The following is an 18,999-nucleotide window of genomic DNA, read 5'->3' on the forward strand; positions in this document are numbered from 1 at the left end:
GGATTCCTCGGGACTCTTCCCAGTTCAGGGAAGTGCTGTGGGAGTTGCTGGGGATGGGGGGAGGCAAGAGGCTTTTGCCCATACCTGAATATATCTGTATATAATTGTATATATTTTCTTGTATCATTCATTAGTGTTTTAATTAAAGCTGTGTAGTTTTAGTTTCAATCCAGCCAAGTCTCTCTCTTTTTCTCTCTCTCCTTCCCTACGTGGGTGGGGGGGGGGAGGGGATTGAGAGCATTGTTGTCGGACCTGAGTCAAATGGTGACAACAATTTATTGGAAAAAAATATGGAACACTTCACAAATTTGTGTGTCATCCCTCTGCAGGCTAGCTCAGTTGGCAGAACATGAGATCCTTAATCTCAGGGTTGTGGGTTCAAGCACCACATTGAGCACCAATAAATTATTGTCACCGTTTGACAACGGAGGGGTCACAGATCTTTCCGTAGTGTCTGAGCCAGCAGAGTGAAGGTGCAACCTTGAAGCCTCAGCAGTTAGAAAAACATTCCTCTGTCTTATCAGCCTAGCAGAACACACTGTTGCTAGTTAAAAGAAAGCTTACTGAAGGGAAAAAAAAAATCAGTAAAAAAAAAATAATCGGCTTCATCCTGGCTCAAACCAGGACATTGAGAAAGCTACACAAAGAAAATTGTGCTTGTTAGTTGGTTGTTGCCACAGATTGGGATCCAGTCTCCTTTCAGAGAGTACCACCTATTGGCTTTAATAACCTACTCCCAACCTCTACTTGGTGTTACCTGTCCCATTTTCAGTGACGATGCTTTCTACTTTGAGGCTGGTATACATCCTGGCATAGCTGCGGTACAGCTGAAATGTTTTGATGGAGATGACAGTATTGAAGCAGCCATCCTTCCCCAGCTGAAAAGGAAGCACACAGGGGGAAGACTATTTTTCTCAAGGTTTGGAAAATTGTTCCTGAATCTTTATTAGTGCATCTCAAAAGAGCTTCATGCATCTGCTGACATCTTCAGCTCCCACTTTCTGTTCTCTCCTCTCTTAACACTTCTCACTCCCTGGCTCCCTTCCCAGCTCATTGTTTCAACATTATCTACCCTTGTACCTGGAAACTTCTCTTTCCTCCTAGTCCTCTGTGTGCTCACAATCCTTCTCAAACCCATCTTGCATGATGCCTGAGCACTGAGACCACAGCACTTTGAGTCTGATCTAGTGAAGAAATTAATCATTAGTTTAATATTGTGTCCTCAAAGGCTCCCAGTAAGGTTCTGATTATTATTATACTTGGTAAGAACACACCTCCAGTGTTCTAGGAATGATGTATAGTTTCATAAGCTTCCCATCCTCCTACTGACTGCTTCTGAAGGAAAAACCAAAGTCTTCTAATAAGGTCATTGGTAAAAATTACCTTCATGGTCTTTCAGTGTTGCCTGTGAGATAGTGAGAAAAACATGCTTCTCTGGTGTTTGTCAGCAAATGAATGAGGCCACTAAACACAGTTCTATATGCTGGGTAGTATATCTGATGGGGAAGAAAGACTTTGCCTGTGTCATACCAGTCCAGTTGCAGCTTTGCAAGTTTCTTCTTTCTTTTTCTCACATTGTGGACAATGAAAGTGCTGCTGACACACATTGATTTGGGCATTTCCTTGCACTGGCTGGCCATAAGTGTACCTAGGGTAGGAAGAAAAGCAAGAGTTCAATAATGCAGACTTAGCATGAAACCTGCAAAGACTGCAGAGCAATGCAGACTTTAAAGTGCCCAGAGCACAGATATAAGAGCGGCTGGAAATTAGGACCAGTTAACCCTAGGAGAATTCCCTTCAATAATTTTTGGTCTGTTTCTGGCATCTTGTTAGAAAAACCTGCTTTACCATTGTCTTGAATGCAATCATTCTCCAAGGTCTGAAGCTGGAAAGTGGTGCAGGGCTCAGGGTTGGGATATCATTCCCTGCTGCTTGCTTTTTCTCATTAATGCGTTAAACAAAGCAGGACATATTGCAGAGAGATCCCTATTCACCCTTTTGATTCATGCCACCCTGCCTCTTGGCAGTGTCACAGTAATCAGTGATAGACTCTCCTGTACTACTTCTTCTCTTTTCTGTAATAATAAAAAACAACAGCTAGTGAGTATGTACTGCTTGATATCTTCAAACTTTTGGACACACACAAACTCCCAGTTCTAATTCTCCTATGTGGAGGGAAGACAGTTTTCATATTTCATGTAATGGAAGTCATAGCTAAAGGAATTACTCTAACCCATTCTCTGAATCAGCCTTCGCAGCATAGCACATCATCCTCTATCCTGTGTTTCTTCTGCACACATGTGTTGTTCTCAGCTGTGATACTTACAAAGCACAAATGTTCACCTTAACTTCTTCATCAAAGAAAGAGATCCTCGCTGGCACATTGCTAGTCACTTCAAATTTTGGCAACACTGGGGAATACAATATGAATGTGACTGATCAGCAGTTACATTCCACAGGCAGATGTGTGTGAGAGACAGTTTAAAAAAAACAGTAGCAAAGGCAAGTGAGGGAAAATAGTTTAGAGAAAAGTCTATCTGAGAACTAGCTGTAAGATAATGTTTGGTGGTAAGACAACTAACTTATTTAAAATGCTATGATAATCATACCAATAATGACAGCAGCCCTAGTAAGAACTGTGATAAATTGCTTTAATTTGCTATACCTTTTCTTCAAGAAAATGGTGGGAGTAATGCCATTGTCTTAAAGTAGTTAAGCCCCAGAGAACAAAAGTTACTGTACCATCCAGCCCCATTGAAGGAGAAAGGCAACAGGTGAAGTGAAATAATAAAATTAAATAATTCACTGTCACTCCTTTTTTTCAGCTTATCCTTTGTCCTGTGTCACCAGCAATAATGACAACAGAGCTGGAAAAGGCCTTTTCCTTGTGCATCTGAAGACAGGAGGCTGGAAGGTATGCAAGAGCTCTGATGGTTAAGCAAGAAAAGTGCTTTACTGCCTTCACAAAAAAATAAAACATCTGACAGTTGTACAAGCTTAGGGCAAGCAAGGGACTCCTGTGGAAAAACTGCCACTACAGGGTGGAAAACTTGTAAAATGAAAATTAATTTCAGCAAGTCCATTGATATGGTCTATTCCAGAGGGCAAGCAGATCACTATGAGGGCTTTGACACCTCCATAAACACTGGTTTATTGCACTTCCATTGGCTATCCAACCTTCCAAGTAACAATCTGATATCTGTAGTTTAATTTGTCTGATAGATAATATCTTCAGATTTCTACTGCATATCTTAGCCTAGTGCTCTTCATACAGTGATGACCTCCACAAACCAGGACAGGTTAGACCCATTTATTTTGCCTCTAACCAGATTAATAGTGATAGGCCCAAGTGACAAGATGACATTTCCAACGTCAAACAGTGACTTTGTGCCAAGCCCAGAAAAGAATTGGACTCAATTTAATCCCTGAAAAATGCTGCCTTTCTCAGCCTTTCTTTTTTCCCTTATTGCCTCGACTTTCTTCACTCAGCTCTCTACATGTCTTTCTTTCTCAGGGATGACATGTAGAATTCAAAGCACTTAAACTCTGCTCTGGCAGCTCCTATCATCCTATCATTGCTGGTGCAGGGCATTTCGCAGCCATTTCTTACCATATTCCTCAACCATGAAGTACTGGTACTCTTTTCCACCTGACTGCTTCTCCACAGTGATGTGGTAGGGCCCAAGAATAGGTTCGGAGTTTAGTGGAAAGGAGAGCTGGGCAATTCCATGCTTAGATGCTACCTCCAGCCATTGGAAGATCTTGTTTTGCTGTGGATCCTGATGAGTAGGAGAAAGAGATGTACAAAAAACTTTATCACTCTGTTTCTTGTCTTCTTGCCTTCTTTTAAGTGTAAGAGCATCACAGTGAGAATGTGAGTTTGGTCTGATGACATGTGCTCTGACTTCATGTTAATTTTCTGGATCTACTTCTGCATTAAACAAGCCTAGGTTTATGTTTAACTAGATATTATCTACCCTGCCAGATGCCCTGAAATAATCCAGGAATAACACATGATTAGGGCTCAGGTTGCTTATCTGTAACTCTTCTAGGACAGAAAGTGTTTTGAGATGTAATGCTGTGAAATGTAAAAGAATACTGAGTCATTGTTAGGGGGGCATAGCCTGCCCCCAGCAGAACACCACGTCAGAAAGTTGCTGTTCTTATGCCTTTATGAGAAGGAGGCTATTTCACCACTCCATTTACTGTAGTTCCATGCCATCTCTGACTAACATCTCCATCTCTGCTGGTTTCTTCTTCTCTTATATTTGATCATGGGTACTGTCACTCTTCAACCTCAGACCCATTGGCTTCAGACAGTCTGTTCTGGGAGAGACTCTGGGAGAGTCTCCCACACTATGGGGAATGATGAAACATGCATAGTCTTTTCAAAACAACTTGTGCTTTAATGACACGTTGCATCTCTTACCTCAATGGTGATTCGAGGATACTGAGGGAGTAAAAAAGAGAAAGAATTTTATTTTTTTTTTAATTATAAAGACATCAATAAATTAATGGTGGAGCTTGAAAAATGCTAGAAGAGCAATGAAGAGTGTGAACAGTTTTCTCAGGATACAGAAGACTTGGCCAAGGAAAAAAAGTTGAAATTCATGTCTGCAATTAAAGTGTTAACTTTAAAGGGGATAACCTGTTTATTAATTTATCTTTTGTACAAAAACGTCCAGTGTCTTTCTACATATCTGGGACATGTGAAGTGATTACAAAATCTGAGCACCCTGAGAGATTTCCAGGAGTGCTTTCAGATCCCTTGCCTTCTATAAAGTTGGGGAAGGGATGAAATTTGAGTTTAAAGAGTTACAGCAGTTCTCCAAAAATAACAGGTCTATCCCAGGCCCTTTTTATTCCATTCCCAAGTGGAGAGTCTCAGAGAACAGGTACCCCAAGAAGGTGCTTGAAAAATCTTGACTAATGCTCATACTTACTGTTTCCTGAACAGATCTGAACTGGCTGTCCAAAGAGATCACACGAAACATCACTGAAAAAGACACAGGACAAAAAAGGATCAGTCACTTTTGCACTGGTAAGTCATTTTTCAACAAAAACCTAAAAGAAATTGGCCCAGGCTTTTAAGGAGAACTAAAGGGTCCCAAGAAAACTAGAAAGATTTGGTTATCTTAGCCAGTGAAAAAGAAAACCAAACTAAACTTGTCAGCTGAAGTATCTCAGTTCTCACCCACTAGGACTAAATTAATCTCTATAGTAAATACAAATACTCCACACTGCCTTTTATTCTTCAAAGACTCAATTCTTTGAAGCATTTCCTAAAAATGTTTATACAAACCAATTCAATGAAAAATCAAAGAGAAAGAAGAATTGGTCTTTATTCTAGTTGTAAAGCTTGTCATCATACTAAACCCTGAAAGAGTATGATCGGTTAATATAATCATACTGACTATACCACAGCTAATCCTGTCCTTTAAAGATCGTGAAGTGCTGTGAATTAGATTGATGGTTAAGTAGAAAGAGCTGTTGAAAGGAAATTACATGCTTCATGTATTTTTAAATTAATTTTATTAATTCCAAGCTTAACCTATTATTTTCTGTATTTTTAATTCACCTTTTACGTGACTGACCTCAGTAAACCCAACAGAACTAAAGATCCTATAAGTGCGATTAACTCACTAAAAACAAATGAACTCTACTAATTTATTTTAATTTTGTTATTTGGTTCTGGTTTTCACTTACTTCTGATGAACTCAATCTCAGATTAAATTTATACACTATCTGAAGGATTGCTCATGGCCACTGCAGTCCTTTCCTCCACTAGAGGAAGTCCTTGTCATTCTAGACCCACCCTTGCACTCAGTTTCCCAGTTCACTAGCAGACTCAAACTCTTCAGCCACCTCTTTGTCCTGGTGTGTAGATGGGTTTGTCCATCTGGATGAGGACAGTATTATCCACATTCTGAATTGCCACTGATCTTCTCTCATCGAAGTTGACTGTGGAGCCTTTGGCAAAGAAGGAAATGAATGCCAGGGGGTCAGAAGTAGTAGGAGGAACCTGGAGAGAAAGAAAACCCCATAATAAAAGTGGTAAATGAGACAATGCCCAGGGATTTTGAGTAAGATACTGATTGTCAAGTAAGTCCTAAATAACTTGTGGAAAACAATTTTTGCCAGTGAGAAATTCGGGGAAATTCTGCTGTGGAAGTCCCATAATCTGTCACCAGATACCAAGGTTTTGAGCTATGCCCTGTCCTCTGCATTTCTTCATCTCACGTAGCTACCTGCTTGTATGCAGGTTGCCCTATACCATTTACCTCAATTCTGAACTGTCTTCTCCTGCTTCACTTGAAAGACCTAAACTTGGGACTAGTTTATCATATCTGTCCAGATTTTGCACAGTCACTGGAAAGGGAATGAGCATGTCCCAGCTGGGTTCTCCATCTTGGCAATTATGAAAGTCTGTCTCATAGGGAACATGCACCTCTGATGGCAATCAAAGCTTTTTTTCTATGGACTCTATGAGTGGCGATGGAAAGTCTTCCTCCAGCTCTCCCTGACAACCCATACATCTTTTTCCTGTCTGTATTGTCAGTCTTTCCATAACTTTATCTTCTTTTTTCTCCTATTCCTTGTCTACACTTTTCATCTTCTTGCCCTCAGTGGCAAGCAGAGTGGCACTATTCTGAGTGAGTATTTCCAGCTTATACACCCTCTTTAGTGGTCTCTGAAGAGAAAATACCTTGAACTCATAACACTTGAAGAAATTATTCTTTGTTACAGATTCCTGAAAGAGGGTAGTCTGGATACTGCCATATTCCAGGGCAACACTCAGGGTCAGAGGCTCACTGAGGCTGTGGAACTGCACGCAAGCGGTCTGTGGAGAGTTGCTCCTCACAACTGTTGGGACCAGCAACATATATTGACTGTAAGAAGCAAGATCAGATCAGGAAGTTCAGTCATGAAGGAAAGCCAAAGCAAACAGGACAGGAAAATACCACAGAAATGCTATTTGTGTGAATGAAGACATAGTCCAAAGGTTGCTCAAACCAGTTGAAGGATTTCTGTTTATTTCAATTAGTTTAGAATAATACGCTAAGAAAGTACAGATAACAAGTTTGTGGGGTTTCTATTTTTGTTCTTCATAACTTTCTGAGCTAAAAGACTGATGTCATTCTATGCAGTCTCTTACCCAGCTGCATCTTTCCATTCCAGGTATTTACACAGGTCCAATTACAAAAGTGCCTAAAAACTTATCAAGCATAACTGCATTTATTCTCCCCATGACTTATATGTACACTTAAATCCTTGGAACCTCCCATAAGGAGGAGTGGTATTTAGCTTCTTTTTAAGATCAATGACAAAAAAACCCACCTAGTTAATGCTTGCAACAAATTTTTAAATTCTTTTTCTCTGGATATTTGTAAGTCAGTCACCACAATCCACAAGAAATTATTCTGTTTTTCCTTCTTGTGGAATATTCCCGGGAATGCTCAATTTAACCTGCATGCTCTTTTCTGTTTCCTTACGTCTCTCTGTTGCTTCCTTTGCTTCTTTCTTCCACTGGTCTTTTTTAGTTATACTACTCTGTAATTAGAGCAGCCTTCCTTCCCCAGATTTTTTATTTGAAAAATACTCCTTCAGATTTGGTATATTTGGCTAAGATTCCATTGATGGTCTCCAGTTCTCTATTGCCCAAATTTGTCTTTCCAAATAATGTATGACAGAATTGATGAGTCAGTTCTGCAGTACAACATAAATAGCACAATCTTCTCTTGATAATCTAATCTTCTCCTTTTTTTTTTTCCCCACAGCTTTGCTTGCTTATATTGTTTTTGTTGCTATTCTCAGTTGCCCAGTTCAGACTGCATGATATTCAAGGGCTAAAAGTAAAGTTATTAAAACCAACAGCATATCTGGGAAAGATAAACCCAGTGATTTTTACAGTGTTTTCCTCTATATCTTTTTGAGAAGGGGATTTGAGCCCTAACGTTGCTCTATTTTTGAAAATTGTGGCTGAAATCTTCTGTTTCTATAAAGCTGGGGACTTTGGCAGTGCTGTATAATCCATGAGAGCACAGCAGGTGTAATACTAATACTAGGTTTGCCATTCAGCATAGTCCCTATTATCATATCACAGAATAATAGAATGTTTTGGGTTGGAAGGGATCTTGAAGGTTGTCTAGTTCCAACCTCACTGCATAGGCTGGGACACCTCCCACTAGATCAGGTTGCTCAGAGCCCCATCCAATCTGGCCTTGAACACTTCCAGGGATGGGGCATCCACAGCTTCCCTGGGCAACCTGTACCTGTGTCACCACTCTCATAGCGAAGAGTTTCCTCTTAATGTCTCATCTAAGTATTAGTTGCGAGTCTTGTCTTGAATTTCCTTTGCACTTTAGCCATGCATTTCAAAATTCATTTACTCCAGTTCTAGGTTTCTGTCACTGAAAACAGATTTCATAGCAGTTTAATGATGCAGAGCAGAATTCTAAATCATCTTTCAATGTCAATTCAGATGCATTTCAGAACCTAGGCCTCAAACATCCACTTTATTATATAGCAATGTCCCAGAATAAATTAATGGTGAGCAATGAAATATTTTATCATAAAAACACAGAATATATGCTCTCTTACGGTTCAGAAGACATTGTAGCAACCCAATTCAAGGCCAGAATACTCAGAAGAATTCTTGACAACATCTCTGTTCATGAAGAAGAAAGAAGGGAGGCTGATCTCAAGTCTTCTGGCTTTTAAATAAGCTTGAGATGGTGCTCCTCCTCCATGGTTTCAGTAATATTCTAATCAAAGGCATCTACATAAAATTTGCATAGGTTCATCTTCTCTCCTGTCTGTTTTCACACTCCCTGAAATCTCAAACAATAGCTTAGAATAGTTCTCATATAGCTTTGTGAGGTATTGCAAGACAAACCTGTTCCTGTCCATCTGAATGTTTTATTGAAGCTTACCTCTCTGATTATCATGTCATTGCCTGAAGACTCTTTAGTGTTTCAACCTGTTAGTATTGCTACTAAACTATTTCCTTGTTCTGTGAAGTTCTTACGTAGAATCATCTCACAAAACAGAAGTAATCATAACACAGTTCTGTAGCATGCCTGCACAGGGGCCTGGGCAGTAATAATGCAGCATCAAAATATACCCGCGTTCAGTATGACACAGGAGAAAACTCCTGATTGTAACCTGAATGTGCACCAAGTAACATTCAGCAAGGAATGACGCTGGCTACTTGTCTACCATTTTTGCCAGTGGTCAGGACAAGTAAATCTCTAAGGAAAGGAATCCAATAGCATTACTTTGATCACTCACCTGTCAGTCTGCTTTTTTTCCCCCTCATTACCATCAAACAACTTATAAGTCTGTTAGTGAATTTTAAGTACATCTGACTGAGAAGTTTTGGAATAATCAAAGTATAGAATAATAAAATAATTTAGATAGAAAGGAACATCCTGACATGTGGTCCAATCTCTCCTTTTAAGCAGGGCTAACTTCAAAGCTTGTCCAGTCAATTTTTTACCATCTCTGAGGATGCACAAAATTGGGAGGAGCAATGGAAGCTCTTGAGGGCAGAGAGGACAAATTAGAGAGCTGGGCAATTACCAATCGCATTAAGTTTAACAAGGAGATATGCCGGATTTTGCACCTGGGACAACGTGATCCTGGCTATACATATGTAGTTTGGGGACAGAGAGGCTGGAGGGCAGCCCTGCAGGAGGGATCGGGGGGGGTTCCAGTTGACAGCAGGTTGAACATGAACCAACAGTGTGCCCTGGCAGCTAGGAGGGCCAGCCGACTCATGGGGTGCATCAAATATGACATAGCTAGCTGGTTGAGGGAGGTGATTGTTCCACTTTACTCTGCACTGGTGCAGCCCTATCTTGATTACTGTGTGCAGTTTTGGGTGCCACGATACAAAAAGGATATAAAGCAGTCGGGTGGCCTCGAGGTTGGTGAAGGGTTTAGAGGGGATACTGTATGAGGCGCAGCTAAAGGCACTTGGTCTATTCAGCCTGGAGAAGAGGAAACTGAAAGGAGAAGCTACTGCTTCCTCTTTAGGAAAGGAGGAGGAGTAGGTGCTGACCTCTTCTCTCTGGTGAATAGTGATAAAGGAAAGAGGTGCAGAGGGAGGTTTAGGTTGGATATTAGATAGAGATTCTTCACCCAGAGGGTGGTGGGGCACTGGAATAGCCTCCCCAGGGAAGCAATGATAGCACTGAGCCTGACAATATTCAAGAAACACTTGTACAACACCCTCTGGGACATGGTGTGGCCATTGGGGTTGTCCTATGCTGAGGTTGGAGTTGGAGTTGGTGACCCAGGCTGTCTGAGGAGGTGGTTGAGTCACCATCTCTGGAGACATCCAAAGAGACAGGTGTGGTGCCAGGGGACAGGGTTCAGTGGTGGATGTAGCAGTTATGATAGTGGTTGGATTTGACGATCTTGAAGGTTTTTTTCCAACCAGAATGATACTATGATACTGTGATACATCATCCCTGGACATCTGCTCCCACTTCATTTGTGGTCTCACAACTACTGAATAGAGGAGAATAATAATTTTCCTTGATATGTTAGCTAGAATCTTGGTAATATAGCCTGAACACAGGAAACTAAATAATCTGTAGGAGTGAGACATTGCATGCACACTCCTTCACAGGAAACCAAATCAAATTCAATCAAAATCAAACTCTTTCAAATCAAATCAAAACAAACAAACAAAAAAAGATAGCCAATTAACATGTGCGCAATGGCAACCTAGGTGAACTATTAGGTAATTTCCCTTCCTTTTCTTCCTCAGCCAAGCAGGTGATGAATGAGAAGAGGAAGATCAGTATATTGTGGGAGTAAATAGAGACATGAAAGGGAGGTAGGGGCACTGAAAAAGGTGTTAAGCAATTGCAGAATGACTTGAAGTTCTTTCAGTGGTAAGGGGTAGGAGAAGGAAATGAGGACTGTTACAGTGATGTGCTGTAAATGGCTCTGAGACTGCTGAAAGCCAGGTTCTATCAGTTTCACTTCTAATGATATAGTATTCTTGCTAACAATTCAGCCATACAGGGATTATTCTTTCCATTAGCATAGGCAATATTCTTAACTACCCATCCCTAACCAGCTGACCTACCTGTATTTCCCAGAAGCTTTCTGATGACAAAGATAGAACATGTAGAAAACTTCCCCAGGTGCTGCTGGAGCTACTGTCTCTTCCCATTGAGCTACTAATGAGAAGTATTGCACAAAACTTCCCAGAATGAGCTGGCATTAAAGTGATAATGCTTCAAGGCAGGTGCGTGGTGTGCAAACAGGGTGGTCACATTGTGACGTAAGCTGCTGCATTAGTTTTAATGAGGGCAGAAGACAGCTAAGAATATGTCACAGACATGTTTCTGTTTGCAGCTTTGAAATGCCTCAGACCCCACAGAGTTATCAGAGTTGGAAGGGACCTCTGAACATCCCCAAGTCTAACCCTCCTGCTAGGGCAGGATCCCCTACAGTAGATGACACAGGAACATGTCCAGACGGGTTATGAATGTGTCCAGAGAGGGAGACTCCACAAAAAGGTAATAAGTTATAGAGGAAAAATAATTAAGGCGGGAAAAGGAAAGAGCAATCAGTTTGAGAATCCTGGTGCTAATTGCTCCTGGAGCTCCTGATCGATTTCAGTGTAGCTCAGCTTTAACATGGATGTAAGAGAGTTTCATGTTGGTACACAGACATGCAAAAGAGAAAGTTAAAGCATTTTAAAAACTGAAAATCTTAGAAGACATTGTGTGCAGATCAATTAAAGAGCATGTGTTTATCTGGGATAAAAGCTATTTAATTCATTGCTTTAGTAAAATTACTGATTCCAGAGGATCTCTCTGTAGCCAGGGGTAGTTCATAAGAAGATACCAGTACAATGGGGAAACTCTTCCAGTTGTCCCTGATAGGAGGGAAAGAAGTAGTTTTGGGTTGTATGATTAAGAAGCTAGAAGAGGGAGGGGATTAATCATCTGGAAGCATGAAGATCAAGATTCAACATAGGGGAGATAATGAACTTCACACTAAGCAGCTGTCACAAGGGAGACACACAGAGGGCACTTGAATATTGGATGTCATATAAACAAATCTGTTGACCTTAGACTGACACTGCTTTTTATTAAGAAAAGATGTAATGGTAAATCATATTTTGGCTAGACAACTGATGACAGGAGGAACAGTGCCACATGCTCTTCAAAACCAAATCAATGGAAACACAGGTTTAAGTATCACATGCATACTTGGCTTTCAATACTCTTTCTTACAAAAAGATTATATATATATTTTTTTTTTAATTGTTTTTTTCTCTTTACTCTTTCTCTAGAGGGTTGATTGTTGCAGTTCCATTTGGAACAGATGGTTTTGCATTTTCTTTCAAATAAAGCTGAATTTACAAATCTATTTTCTCGCGTCAGACACACATGTCCTCCTCTTCTACACTGGGCACACATAGTCAGCAGGGCAATGGAGAGTTTTCCAACTAACACCGGTCCCACTCAGTTTCTGGGTGCAGTTGCATTCAGTGTTTTGCATGTACACTGCAGTCACAAGGGAGAATTCTATGAGGTTGTGACATGACACCATAGCTACCTTGTGTAGAGCATCTCAGATGTCTCTGCATTGTCCCAAAATGCCCAGCAAAGCTGCATGTGAAGAAGCTAGACAGTAGATGTAGCCACAAATTATAAAATAAAAACATCAAAGAATATCCATTTGCCATGCAGAACATGGCATAGATTGAAAGAGGATCTAAGATATTCTTGGTTAATAATGATCTAAGTCATTTTTGTTTACTTTGCGTCAGAGTAATAGCAGGAAGCTCAGTGGAAATATATATAAGCAGCCTTCAGCAGTGAGACCTTGGGTTTTCCAGAAGAATGAGTAATATGTAATTACTTGTTTTTCTTCTATGTCTCCACTTTACATTTGCGTAACACTTGAGGATTAAGAGTACTTTCTAAGTCATTACTTCACCTGAGATGAAGTACAAACAATCCACCCCACGCTACAACACCTCTTTTACTGTTTAGTTTCTTAAAAGCAAGCAGATGTGGAGCCAGAGCCCCAGCTTCCATTTCACTTACGCAAATACCCTCATCAATAGTTTCAGACTATTTTGATAGTCTGTGACCTCAGGAAATTCTACTGTAATCTGATAAATGCTTACCCATGACACATTTATCAAACCCACTCTGACAAAACATACTGTTTTAAAAAAACTACGTATCTCTGAGTACTTCAAATGTCTCAGTTTGGAAATTTCTGATTAATTTGCCTATACAGCCTTCCACTGTTCCAAGGCATATTGAGATCTGCAAGCTCTAGGTTGCAAGTGATGTTATTTCTCAGAATTTTCGCTGACAACAGACAGCTTGTAGAACTGATGGAACATTTTTCTGATATTGCTCATTTTCTGTAATAACAAAGATAAGGTAATATTAAGCATTGTAACACTGTTATAATGAGAACAGAAAACAGCACAGTGTTCAGTCCTTGCAAGATCTTTGTTACAGATAGACTGATAGTAAACTAACTAGTATGCTGTCAGCATCATCTTTCTAGAACAGATTTTACCCTGCTTATGAAAAATGAATTATTACAACCTCATATGGCATGAAACAATTGAAATACCATCCATTTTTCTTGATCTAGAAAGTGTAATATATTTAGACATCCTTGAAAAACACCTGCTATGTCTAAATGACGAAAATAGGGCACAAACATAGCAAGGCAGGCAAAAAAAATAATCTAAAAGACTACCAAAGGCAAAAAAAATTAATAATTTATCTTTCATTAAAACCAACAGGAATAGGAAGCCTGTTAGAGAATCCACATGGATATATAAGAAGCAGGATAGAAAATAAGGTTAAGAAGAATACAGGAGCAGTATAAAATTAACTCTCTATCGTTTTCATTAATCTGATAAGTATTAAATATTTCTGTATTTAAATGAACTATTTGATACTACCAATTTATCTCTCAAAACCCAAAATACCCAACAATGCAATTCTGATGCAGTAATTATATTGTTGCCATTCTGAATTAACACAAAATATTGAACCAATGTTGTAACAATTTAGCATGAAATTTGGTTATTACAGGCCTTTGTCTTAAGGAACCAAGAGCACATATGTCACTTGAACACAAGAGATGAAAATGCATGTCAGGGAGCCCTGTAAAGGGTAAAAATAATTTTTCCTTTAGTAGAAAAAATTGTCCTTGTCTTCATTATTTTCCCTGTTCCCTTACTGCTCTACTTTAGGAGGAGATAGGTAGACTGATGCAAAGGCCTTTAAAAAAGGAAACAGTAGTTGAATTAAAATAAACAGATTTGAGAGTTTCCTTTCTAAAGTGTCAGGATGTCAAATTTTGGATTCTATTACCAAGAAAATTTATCGGAATCAGTTCCCTCCAAATTCAGATTCTAAATAACCTCTCACTCCCTATGGTTAAAGGAGTTCATTTGGGTTTTATGTCTATTTGTGGTTGGTTTGGGTTTTTTTAAAGAGAACACTAGCCCACTCAACCATCTCCCATTTCATGTGAGCCTCTTGTTTTCACCCTTTGGGTTTATCCCGACCTTGTAAGTCAAGGGTCTATTTTGCAATCACAGGAAAGCCAGGCTTGAGACCTTAGAACATTGCTCCTTTTCCTGTTCTGGGATGATTCTTGCCAATAGAGATATGCCCTATTTCACAGGGTATGCTCAGAGTGAAGTTGCACTTGGTCCATGTGCCAGAGAAGATTCTCACTGTTGATTCTATAGCATCAGCCAGAAGTGAGTCAGAACAGATATGTAAGAGCTACAGCTCCCCAGTTGCATGGCCTGATGAACCACTACCAAGCAAACAAAGACAGGTGGACTACCACATGCAGCTAACCAGGCAATTTGATAATGAAAATTATAATTGAAAACACTGCAAAGACTAGATCTTCTCACGGATAAGTTTAGAATTGATTAATGCAGTTTTACGGGCTGCTAGTGGTTCAGGAGAATCAGCAGTTTAAAGACGTAAGAGATACCATAGGAAGTGATGTCATCCCTATTTGTATTTTAAGACCTGATTTTCCCACCTTTGAGTAATAGCTCAAACACATGCCTTACAACTCCAAGACTTCCATTTAGTTCTAGAAGTTTGCCAGGTGTATTATTTAGTATAACAGGCTTACAGGCTGCTGAAAACTTACTCCTGGTGACATGGAACCACTGCAGTAGCTACCTGTACCCACAATGACACTGTGATTTTGCAAGGACAGCGCTCCGTGAGCTAATCTGTAAGCAACAAGAAGGTGGAGACGCCTTCAGGAGTGACTCTTCAGGCAGCAAAAAAACGACTCCCCATTCTGCTTTAAAAACCAGTCATCCTTGCAGGGACCAAGGACCAAAGACTCTGCAGCTCAAATCACTTTGTGTGTCCATGTCACTTTTCTCAATGAATGGGATCACTCTATAGCACATTCCCTTTAGGAATCCACATTTTTCAGGAGATGGAACCTTTGTAACCTTAGGTACTACAAAACCCTGAGAGGATTTTACAAGCCTTCCACCCCTGTGTACCTTCATGCAACACCACTGCCACAAGTACAGCTCACATGCTGATCCCCTGCCCATTCAGCTAACACCTCACCTTCTGGATATTATCTGCACTACCACATCACTAGGCTCTCATTACCTGTCTCATAGTTCCTCCACTCTGCATGGATATCAGTTCACCACAGGGAACTACTTTGCAATGTACCAATTTGTTCCCTCCAGAGAGAAACCTAGGTGCCATTCTGGAGACAGCTGACAGCAAGAAGAACTACTGATGGTCATAATGGATTGGACCAGAGCAGGGTATTTAGCTTTGTCAGCAGGCTTTGCACTTGCAGTCACCCCCACATGCCTCCATCGTGCACCTCAGAACGTGCAACACAATGTTGTGGGCTGCAGCAAAGTTACATGTTACTTCTGCATTTGCATAGATGTCATAGGCCTAATACTGTGCAATTCACTCACTCCAGTCTGTTGTAAAGCCCTAAGCTGGTGGACACAGGACATTGGTTATCTGCTCTCTGATCAGAGATTCCTCCCTAAGGAGGATACATTTAACAAGAGAGATACTGTCTCTGTTTCCTTTTGACTGTCCTTTACAGCAGGAAATATGTGAGCACAAATGTGGTATTCAGAAAGGTTATTCTCTGCAGCACTGGGGGGGGATCTATTTACATCCCATCCCTATTTGCACCACAGCTGATTCATGACAGCAACAAAAACTCAATGAAGCATCCTTCACTAGGTAACATCAGCAGCACAACTCTGCAGCTCATCTGATGTTGCAAGCTGGATCTTTTTACTCTTACAAGAACAAGAAGTTACTTTCTGCCAGTGACACCCAGAACCAAAGACCAGAATTGGGTCAAAAGTTAATTTTAAGTACTGAAGTTTAATTTGGAATTTTATCTCTGTTTATATAGCACGTTGAAGCCATGTGGAGCATCACCTATCTGTTTACTTGACCTGATGATACTTTGGTTTGCAAGAGCCCAGCTACTGATAGGATTCATACTGTACATATATATATGCACTTATATTTTGCATTAGTGGACCTCTATTCCACTCAGCTGGGGAGGAAAAAAGGAGGGAGGCTGTTGGTGCTGTGTGTTCTTGGGAATGTCTGTATCTGTTTAGATCTCAGTGGTGGCTATGTTTGTATGTCTGTGGTATGTGCTTTTTTGTGCATGTGCCTACTGGTAATAACACCCTCAGCCTTGCTACTGTTTGCACCTAGGGGAAAGGAGCTGCAGCAGTTTCACTTCTGTTGGGCTGCCAGGGCCTGCCCCCCTCAAAGAATCTTTTGCAACGTTACAACGGTATTACAACGGTACATTGTAATATTCAAGCACAAGGAGCTCTTGTCTACTTTCTGATTACAGAAGCCATTTCAGCAGAGAGGATTGTGAGCTATTTCTGTGTAAACTCAAAAATCAAGTCCTCTTCTAAGAGGAAAAAAACATCAGCAGAAGCACCGATGTCGCAGTCTTTCTTCATTCACCATTGTAGATCATAAGAATTTATTAGTGCTCCTAGCTGTTGAGTTGCTAAAAATATGGCCTCGATGCAAAAATGTTCTTTAAATTAGCACAGAAATGTTTTGAAATACAATTTTTATTCAGTGTTCCTAGAGAATCCTCACATGTAACTTGCATAACTGATCATAGGGAGGCCTTATGCTGAAAGCCATGAGTCAGCTCATCACTAAGTTGAAGTTTTACTATTTTGCAGCACCTTAGAAAGACATTTGCAGCAACAGCTAAAATGAAAGAATGTCTAGATATGGCACAAGTCTTAATTTAATTATATGCATCTTAATTTTTAGTAAAATAAGTGTTTTTATTTGTATAAACAAGATCTAAACCCTTCACTTTGTAAGCTTAGTAATTGCTCCAGTTTTCAGTGTGCCTCAATCTGATAGGAACAAACAAATCATCTCTCTTTCAAAGGAGTGAACACAGTTTGATTGGTACTGAAAGCGAACACTTTGGCCACCAACATCTGAAGGAAAATTCAAAGATTCTAGAAGTGGGCTGTCACCTTCCAGTCTACAACCAGTCTGTCTGAGGGCTGGCACTGCCATAGAAAAGGAGATTTCTGATTTCAGAGCCCATCTGGCAGGAGTCAAGGATTAAAAGGACATTCTGAAACTGAAGGAATAGGCCCTTATCACCCCGGTGACACTGGCCCTTACATGATTTCCCCATTCTACTGTGAATGCCAGCTGTGTATTCATAATAAGCCTAGATGACATTGTTCTTACCATTGTTGAGGCCACACGGGAGTAAATAAAAATGGTGGTTCTTGAGGGAACACAAGAACAAGTCCTGCCACATAACTCAGGACTGTCCTGCACAGTGGAGAACAATGCCCTGCAGCCACAGACCAAAGCAGAGCTGGTACAGATGTGATGCTGCAGGAGGGGTCTTGGACAACAGTACTAATCCACCCTTGCAAAATATGCAGGAGTAGCTTTGTTGTAAACAAGTATTACCATTTTCATAATCTGCAGATGAGTACTTTGTAATTAAGGAGCATTCATGCAGAACTCTTCAAATGACATCCCCAGCTGTCCTGTAGCAGCCAGAAATGGGGAGTGGTGGCTGTGGGTGTGGCTCAAGGCGCATGGACAAGTAATCAGGAAGCAAAGGGAAACGAAATACAAAGCTGTCACTGCATCAATCTTCCTGTGTCAAACAGAGCAGCAGAAATACTGACAAATCCTGCAGACAACAGCTGGAAAGGAGAGAGATGGGGAAGTGTACTCAGGAGACAGAGACTGGTGGCACTTTGGTGGGGATGACTCTAGGCAAATCTCCTGGAAGGACCCTGGGGTAAGCATTGGGCAAGTGATGTCTCAGGGAGACCAGGAGCCACCTGAAGACCTCCTCAGAAGGACCATGGCATCTGCAACCTCTCTACCACGTGCCTGTGGAGTGACCTGGTTTTCCAGGCAGCAGGCAAAGCTTGTCAGTCAGAAGAGAAGGGAAGAGCATGTTTTCCTGTAGCAGTACATGGACACAGCAGTCTCTGTAAACTATCTACTTCTACATTAGTTCCTGCCCCTGAAGGGAATTGCTGGCCTGCAGGAAGCCCCCAGGCTTGATGAGCTGCTTCTCCCTGTGTGGCCCCTGGTGGCTGAGGAAAGCCAAGGGGACAGAGCCCCATGGAGGTCCCAGTGGAGCAGCTGGGTAGCCTGGGCAGACTCCCAGGGGACCTGGGCCAACTCCCATGACTGCTACTGTGGGGAAGCACCCAGGACTGATCTGGTGGGGAGGGACACAGTGGGGCCAGGCTGGAGGTGTGGTGGCTGCTGGGGGGTGGTCTGTGCCCTGTGTGGGTCTTTTGCATGTCTGAGGGGGTGGGACCTTTTGGAGCTGAGGTTTCCCTGAGCTGTGACCTGGCACCTGGCTCCTGCACCAGCAGACCCTGGCATGACAACGTGAGGCTTGTGTAGGAGGGGGAGGCCA

The 18,999-nt window shown here is 41.1% G+C and overlaps 1 protein-coding gene across 1 annotated transcript in view; it reads right to left on the reverse strand.

Annotated features, from left to right (window-relative positions):
- The window catches only part of LOC104393537 (ovostatin-like), a 34,529-nt gene extending 25,863 nt beyond the window's left edge, over nucleotides 1–8,666 (reverse strand). Inside the window, exons 1-9 of the mRNA XM_010003040.1 lie at nucleotides 8,602–8,666; nucleotides 6,707–6,890; nucleotides 5,866–6,022; nucleotides 4,944–4,996; nucleotides 4,430–4,450; nucleotides 3,611–3,779; nucleotides 2,327–2,411; nucleotides 1,531–1,648; nucleotides 758–878 (exon numbers count right to left, since the gene is read on the reverse strand). Coding sequence (XP_010001342.1) covers nucleotides 758–878; nucleotides 1,531–1,648; nucleotides 2,327–2,411; nucleotides 3,611–3,779; nucleotides 4,430–4,450; nucleotides 4,944–4,996; nucleotides 5,866–6,022; nucleotides 6,707–6,890; nucleotides 8,602–8,666 — 973 coding nt within the window. The remainder of the gene's footprint in view (nucleotides 1–757; nucleotides 879–1,530; nucleotides 1,649–2,326; nucleotides 2,412–3,610; nucleotides 3,780–4,429; nucleotides 4,451–4,943; nucleotides 4,997–5,865; nucleotides 6,023–6,706; nucleotides 6,891–8,601) is intronic.
- Between the last annotated feature and the right edge of the window lie 10,333 nt (nucleotides 8,667–18,999).

The sequence above is a fragment of the Chaetura pelagica genome, unplaced genomic scaffold, assembly GCF_000747805.2.
Source record: "Chaetura pelagica isolate M959 unplaced genomic scaffold, ChaPel_1.0 scaffold117, whole genome shotgun sequence".
NCBI classification, from domain to species: Eukaryota; Metazoa; Chordata; class Aves; order Apodiformes; family Apodidae; genus Chaetura; species Chaetura pelagica.